The 8335-nt window shown below is 41.5% G+C and overlaps 1 protein-coding gene across 2 annotated transcripts; it reads right to left on the bottom strand.

Annotated features, from left to right (window-relative positions):
* Positions 1-217: 217 nt before the first annotated feature.
* Positions 218-6808, bottom strand: LOC137738591 (uncharacterized). 2 transcript variants are annotated; one of them, XM_068478104.2, is made up of 5 exons: positions 6570-6808; positions 3963-6411; positions 2047-3819; positions 1500-1755; positions 218-1378 (listed from the first exon to the last, which is right to left on the bottom strand). In XM_068478104.2, exons 2-5 carry the CDS (start codon positions 6336-6338, stop codon positions 807-809), a joined length of 4977 nt encoding a protein of 1658 aa, XP_068334205.2. In that variant the 5' UTR covers positions 6339-6411; positions 6570-6808; the 3' UTR covers positions 218-806. The 2 variants fall into 2 exon arrangements, with proteins under 2 accessions (XP_068334205.2, XP_068334206.2); XM_068478105.2 differs by having other exon boundaries at positions 1515-1755.
* Positions 6809-8335: the final 1527 nt, after the last annotated feature.

Here is an 8335-nt window from a genome sequence, read left to right as displayed (position 1 = left end):
TGCTGGATACAAAAGTTATAATACAATTGATTGAAATTGCTTTTTTCAAGTTTCCTACCAGTTGTATTATTACCCTTTGTGTGCCAAATCGTGCTCCAGACACTAAAAACATTACTGTACTAGACCGTGTTCTCGACACTGAAAACTCTATTGTTGGTTCGCAATCGCATCAAGGTGTCACGCATTTTCACTAGTATGTCGAGTAAAAGCTACAGTGTTTAACAGCAAAAGGTCATATATTCCCTTTTCTTTTTTCTTTTTTTTTTTCAGTGGTTGTATTATTTGGGCAAACTGCTCCCTAAATACCGAACACTCTAAAAACTGTAGGTTAAGGGGAAAAAAAAACAGAGGGAAAAAAAACAAAAAAAAAAGAAAAGGATCTGTACAATGAGATTGGCAGCCAAAATTTCATAAACCCCTTCCCTTCCCTAACTTGCAGGATGATCATGATCGGTACAACAGTCGCAATGGCTGGAGTGAGCAGACAGACAGACTGAAAGCCGGTAAAAGAATCTCGCCCGTACAAGAATCAGAGGAAGTCGAAGCGTCAGGGCATCGGAGCAATGAGTTCCTCCCCATCCCTACTGTTCATGGCTCTCATGTTAGAATTGCTCTGTGGTATCCGCGAAAAAAAGACCAAACAAAAAATAGCCACCACCATTGACAAAGGAGAACCAGAACAAAGACCGATTCCACCAAAAACATTGTCGGCGTCTCATCTACTAGAGTCTCTTTGGGCTGCAGAACGGCAAGCTGAGAGGGATTTGGCATTTCCATTGTATCGTCTCACGCTTAACTGTGGTGTTCTACTCTTCATCGTCGCTGGAGTCCTCGGAAGAAGTTTTGATCGCTTCCGCGGTCATGAGAGAAACCACGGCCCTGTGGATTGCTTGATCTGCTCTGTAAAACAATCTCTGAGCTTTATCTCTCTTGAGCCTTGCCATTTTATGTGCATGCTGGGCGGCACCAGATGCATCACGCAATCTGAACTCATCGAGATCAGAATCGTCCAGCAGTCCCATGCCATGCCTCGGAGACACTTCTGGTTGATAATACCGCTGGCTTGACCAATCAGGGATACCTGCATTCCATTGATGAACTTCATTTCTGTTTCCTACAACTCTAGGACTGTATGAAGACACCATCTGGGGGCCAACAGAAGATACCATTCTCCCATATTTCTTTGACTTGCTCCTATGAATTCTGCGGAGACGATTTCTCCCAAACCCATCATTGCTCATCAACATGTTAGCTGCATCCCTTGGTGAAAATACCCCAGGCAACGTCTGAGACAAGGGGGAGTCTTCTAAAGAGTCATAGTTATGGCCTGGATATACCACCCTTTCATCACCGAAAGCAAATCCATTTGATCTCCTTCCTGAGAGAAGAAAGAAAACCCAATTAAGAAAAGATGCTTCCACAAGAAATTAGTCAAACAAAAAAAATGCATGTAGCGTAAAGATTTCAATTAAACATACTAAATAAGGCTAAACAAATACCAAAAGCATGGATACCATCGTGATCTCCTAACATGACACCATTATGTCCAGAAACTGAAAATTTCCTCTGTGACCGCTGTTTAGATCCCTTGTTGGGAACTTCTAGTCCCCGTGGTTTCAGACAAAAAGCAAACATTGGTGGCTTTTCAACTGATGAAGGTTTCCCATGGCATCCATTAGGGAGCGTGGTGTTGGTTTTGATCATAGCTTGCTCCCACTCTTTGACTTGTTGTTGATACCTTTCCCATGACGGTGGCTGCAAAGGAAAAAATGAATTTTAGGTGATGCATCAAGATGAATGAAAAGACAGCTGACCTTCATCAAGGAAAAGAAACAAGCATTTAAGCACGGCCAAGAAGTAATAGACATAAGCATCCAACCCCGTGCATTTACCACATGAAAGAAGCTCCAGAACCCACCCCCAAAAAGACCCATAATTTGGGTTTCAAATTACAAAAGAGTTACGGTATGAAAAGAGCGCTGGGGGGTGGTTTCCGATATTAACAGTAAAAAACAAAAAATACCTCTGTTAAGAAAGAATATGTACCTGAAGATGTCGGATTAAAGGCATTCCCTTCCTGAGCCTTTTCTGTTGCCAATGCTCATAAATGGATAAGATCACGTCCATGGGCCCAACTCCAGCACCATCCACGAGCTCTTCTATTTCTTCAGATGTGAACTCATGTTGATCAAATGCAGCCTTTTCAAACATGTCCATTGTTTTCTCAAACATCTCATCTTCGATCTCTGTTGAGCCACAATTGTGAACTTCTGAAGAATTTTGAAACTTCAAAATCCACTGCTCATCATCACTATCCATATCATACAAGACCCGAGATGGGTCCAAAGCCATTTCAACATCTGTTTCTATTTGCCGGAAATACTTTGCAGAGCTGCGAAGAAATGATATTTCAGTTAAATTATCATCACTTTCTTCAATTAAGCGGACACCAGGAATAGGAATGTTTTTTACTGAAGCAGAGCGGATATTCCGATTGTAACACTCTTCATGCATCTCCCTAAAAAGTGCCCACTGACTCCTATCTGGAAACTCTAAACCCCAATTCCAATCCCTTCCTCCTTTCCACATCATAGCATGAGTATAGCGGTTTGTTGTCCCAGGCTGCAAAAATTGATGTGCTTTGTATGAGTACTTTGTAGTCCCTGAAATTTTTACAGCAAGCTTCCACTCATTATGATCAAAAAGCTCTAATACAACATGGGCCCCACATTCCCTCCACCCTCTGTCACTGCCATTGACTAACACATTTGCCTCGCATGATAAGAGCTCCAAGTTTCTTTGGGAAACTCTGGAAGCATCTGATGACCTCTTCTCATTATTAGCCCTCCTGATTCGTTTATGAGGAAGCCCCTTCTGAAGGTTTCTTTGCTTCGAACTAAAATCAAAACCTCCATAAGGCAAAGTGTAGGACACCTGAGTTCGCGGCTTCTTTGGTCCACTGCCAAAACCATTATGGAAAAGATCAGTTCCATCAGACCAATTATGTGAGAGGTGTCCAAGTGATGAATTAATTCTATTTCGGTGCCCTGTACTTCTGGGAGCAGTGGGGTTAGGGCTGGGGATAATGCTACCATTCATATTCCAAGAAAATTCTGTAGGCTGTTGAGCACCTTGCACCTCCTTATCCACAGGCTTCTCATATCGGTCAAATGATGGAATTTCAACAGTGAGACCATTGGGAAAAGATTGGGAATCAGTGTCGGACTTGTCTCTACCAACCAAAGGCCTTGGGGATAAAGAACATTGATCTGACTCTGGATGATGGCTTTGCAATGCCTTTGACTGTACAACTTCATCTGTTCCAGTCTTTTCAAGGACACCAGTTCCACCAGAGGATACAGAAACATCAAGACCACCATTTTGGAAATGCTGAGATGAATTTGTCCGAGCTCCATGGCATACAGAAATAGCATTTTCAGCATCTGGTTTGGCACAGGACCCATCAGAGGTAGCATTACTTGGTGGAGCCTTCAAATTTTTCTGAGGAGTAATTTTCGAACCTCCGCTAATAAAGTCCTCGACGATAGACCAGTCAACTGCCAACATACTGCCAGAGTTTTCAACATGCTCCACTGAATCACGGTCACCAAAGCAGATATTAGCAACACAATTTTCCATGAGCAGTTTAAGATGCAAACTAATGAAGAAAGTAGGTGCTGCAGCAAAGGAGAGGGCAAGTGGAGGAAGTTTTCGGCATAGCTCATCATTACGAGAAGTACGATGACTAATATTTACAGATGTAGATTCCCTGGAACCACCCATGAAGTTAATACCCTGCCTGGACCTCCTCTGTGTACCCTGGTTGTTGAAAAAATTAGAGTGAATACCTTCATAATACAAATACATTGAAGAACAATATAATTATCTACACAACAAGACCGAAAAAATTCTGTTAGAACCAAAATTATATTCAGAAAATGTGGAGAACATAAGACAAATACCTTGACAAAGGAGGAATGCACACAAAGAGACATAAAAGGTGATTGATTTCTTCCATTTTGAAGTGCTTTAATACTATCATAAGTGCATTCAGACAGGGGCAGTGTCTTGGTAAGCAAACAATGGCTCATAAGTTGCGAGTCTAGGTACTTCCACTTTGAATTTTTTACTTCCAAAAAGTTGTAGAATGCAAACACAAGTTGCTTCCCAAGATGCTGAACACAGGAGAATTTGAACCTGATTGAAGTTGCTGGTAACCGGAAATCAATAGACTTCCCCTGGTCATTGGGTTGATGAAACAATGACAGGACAAGAAAAACAAAGGCCACAGCCTGCTTCAAGCAACCTTCAAACAACAGAAATCTCAGTCCAACTACATTGTCAACAAAAAGCATCTCCAAGTAAACCTTTGGCCATGAAATCACCACTGCACCATACCTACACAGCATTGCAGCACGAAACAACCGAAACTCTACTCCAAAAGAATCATTAGTAATTGAATGCACTGGAAGGCCTAACTCAAAAGTAACTCTTCCTGGTTCTATCCGTGGAGGAGTTAATTTCAGCAGTCCTGCATCATCAATAGACCACAATGGTCCATTGGCATCCAAGCTTCCCAAGAAATCATACAGTGACCCAGGCTTACCCGCAGAGGCCTGGTCATCCTCGGATGTATGAGACAATTCAGACTCATTCTTCCGAAGCCGCCTTCGAAAGTAAACAATAGGCATTTTGCTATCTTTGAGGCTAGTGCTGCCCTGAGAGGTAGACTTTTCTTGGCTCACATCATCACATGATCTGCCAAATTTTTTATTTTTATCCCTTCTAAAGGAGCCGTCACCCAAAGATTCATGCAAAGTGGCATCTTCATCTGACAATGGCGGCACAGACTTTAAAGATAGACCAGATGTTTTTTGCTTCTTCACAGCACAGGAGGATGACTTGACCCGACCCGTAGATCGCGCCAACCATGAAATAATGGGTTCAGTGTCCATATAGCTGCCTATGCGGCTACCGTCCTCTGAAGTCAAGTTTCTCTTTTTCTTTTCTTTTCTGCATTTTCTCTCATCAGGACTTCTATTCCTCACCTTTGATTTTTTCTGCTCTGTCTTACCGGGAACTTCACTAGGGAGTAACAAGAGCTTGAACCTCTCGTTTTGAAGGTCAATCCATTCTTCATCCCGATCATCGTACTTCACATGATGAAGTTTTTTTTCCTTGTCATAGTCATTCACAAGACCATAGTACCAACTTTGGTCTAGAGGCCAGAAGACTTTGATTCTCTGGTTCAATACCCAGTAAGCATCCAAGTTCCCAAAGAAAACTTCATAGAAATGGCGCCTCTTCCGTGAATGTCCCTTTTCATTGTGCTGTTTCCTCGGCCTCAATACTCTACCAGAATTATCAACCGAATTAGATTCTGACCCAGAAATAGACTTTGACCTATGACTACCAAAATCCTGTTCAGAAGATAACAAAAAAGACAACCCATTTACAGAAGCCTTGTTGTTTGAAGAAAACCCAGTGCAGCTAGGATCAAACCTTGATGAAAGCATCCTTGCAGCATTCTGTTCAAGATTCTCCTCATCATCTTCTTGTAAATCGTGGCCTTCTTCCGTAGAACCATCAACCAAAGGCTCAGCTTCCTTTTCAGAACTTTTACTGTGAGGTGCCAAATCCTTCCTCTTCCTACGATTCCTCCGAGACTTCTTCAAAGATGAATCCCCATTGCTTACAGCCGAATGACTTGTAGGAACGTCTTCTTTCTTAGCATGTGGTGCTGAATTCAACTCACTATTTATGTTTTCTTTAAAGTCATGAAGACCCTTTTTTCGCTTAACCTTCAAGGACTCTGCTTGAGCACCTAAATCATCACCATTTAACGTAGCTGTCTGATTTGTCTGATCAATGACACCCACTTTACCAGCAGACTCATCTGGCAGCTTGTGAGCGTGACCACCATCAAATTTCTTCCTCCCTACAAAACCCCGTTTACGCCTCGGGATTTGAATGACCTTATTATTCAAACTAAGTGACGAAACACCATTCAACCCACTACTGCTATCCAATCTCTCGCTCGACCCAGATTTCAATGCCTCCGGATCATGTGAACCAGAACTCAACCCGCTACGAAACACTTTATCTAAACTCTTCTTGCTACTGGTATTAACATTCTTCAAACTACTAAGAGAAGCCTCTTTCTTACTCTTCTTCGTCTTGCCCCCGTTCTCATCGCCATCCTCGGCACTAACTTTTCTCTTCAAGCTCTTGTTTTCGACACCTTTCCTACTTCTTGATTTATACAAAGTTTTAAGATCCAGAGATCTCGATTTTTCAGGAATTTCAGTGCCATGTGAGTTCTCTACTCTATTTTCCATCAACAATCCCTCAGTCCAACCGACCAAACCGACGAACCCCAATTTTCACATTCCATCATACATGTTTTCAGATCTGTTACACCAGAAACAACGCAAAAAATCACAAAAACCCCTCAACAGAAACCAAAATCAAACAATCAACCTTATTCCCCCACGCATTCAGATCATTTCCAGTAAAAACAACAAAAATTACATCCAATTTCAAATTAATCAACTCAATAGCACGCGTACCTTAACCGCCAGACGACGAATCATCGGTTCCTCGAACAAAACGCGAAGATTACGAGCCCAAATCATGAATTAGGGATCGAATCCGCACCTCCCGATTTGAAACCCTAATGTAATTCCCCAATTTTCGAATTTAACTTTCGATAATTGTTGAAATTTCCCCTTTTTCTTAACCGTAAGAGACGGGACAGAGAGCTAGGGTTTCTTAGGTACCGCGAGAGTAAGGTTTTTGATCGAAAAATAACCAAAAAATCGATAACTAAATGGAAAATAAACGAATCCTCTGGATAATGCCACGTGGCGAAATCAGGGATGTTCGATTGGCACGTCCGAGGTGGGCATTCACTTCCTGTGGACGGTCGGATTTCGTAACAAAGAAATGGACCGTTCAGATTCAGGGCTTTATTTTTACTGAAAAAGTGTTGTTTTACGGATTTAAAACTGGGCCTCGTTTTCCATGAAATATCGGACATACAAATACAATTGCGTTTGGGCGCCAGAAAGGAAGCACAAGATGTACTCGCTAGAGTGTCTTCTGTTTGATACTCGCCGTGTCCATGTAACACGTGGTGGGTTATGAGGAGCGCATGATCACAGGGCACTAGCAGGTGTTGGTAGCACCCAAAGAGTGGAAGTTGATAGCCGTAACGGTATGGTGACCTGTCCATTCGGACCCCATGTAATTAGCAAGAAATAAATGGGCCGTGAAGAAAGTGGATGGGACCAACCGGCCTAAAGTTTCTTAATCTATATATATAAAGTGAAAGCCCCAGTTTGGTGAAGCATTATAAAATACCAAGAATGCCCTCATTTAAAAAAAAAAAAGCACAAACCCATTCCTATATAGAAGGACTATAATTGTAATACACAAATAAAATAGGGTTAAAATCGTAAGTCAGGAGGCAAAAACGAAAGTAATATTTAAAATGAGGACAAGACAGTAAAATCAGTGGAACAAAACAAAACACGGAGAAGGCACACGGGTAATGGATCGGAAACTGCTATGCGTCTAACCGGGAACCGTTTTGCGGAAGGAGAGAACGTGCAGAGTGGGTTGAGGAGGAAAAGAAACGCCCTAATCGTGAAAAAAGGAGCAGTTTTGGTGGATGAGAGATATATAGAAGGCCACAAAATAAGAACCTGAAAAGAAAAATCTGAAAAATCTTGCAGGAAGAGAAGATGGTACTAAAGCCATTGCTCGCTCAGGTTTGCTCTTCTCTAATTTCATGCAATTGTTGGAACACTACACTCTTTTCATTCTTTTTGTTTTTTTCAATGGGTCACACAATTTGGTTCTAAGATGAGCACATAGTTATGTTTTCATATCTTGCAGCTTTATGAACAAGGATTGGGTGTTTATTTCTCTCTGGTGATTCTGTGGGTGAAGCCGGTTTCCTTTCTCCACTTTTTACTGATTTATCATCTATGCCATACAATTGTTTGGGAGCTTATTGGAATTTAATTCAATTCCTCTTTGTGTTTCAATATTTTTTTTTGTCTCTCTTTGGTACACTACCCACTTACAATTGAGATCAAATTGGTATCGTTAGATTTTGCGGGGAAAACCTTTTATCTTCGTCCCCTGCTCTATATTTTCATGTTTTAATGGTCTCCTTTTTTTTTTTCTTTTCTTTTTTAATTTTTTTTATATGTTTCCGATAGCAGCTGTGGGTCCTCTATACAAAAAGAAAGTTATCCAGATAAAAGCTATGAAGGTATCTGACTACTTGATTTCCATGGCAACTTGAAGCGGCAAGTCCAATATTTGG

Source organism: Pyrus communis, chromosome 15 (assembly GCF_041283825.1).
Source record: "Pyrus communis isolate YQ-2024b chromosome 15, ASM4128382v1, whole genome shotgun sequence".
NCBI classification, from domain to species: Eukaryota; Viridiplantae; Streptophyta; class Magnoliopsida; order Rosales; family Rosaceae; genus Pyrus; species Pyrus communis.
This window is presented reverse-complemented; position numbering and strand designations above follow the sequence as displayed.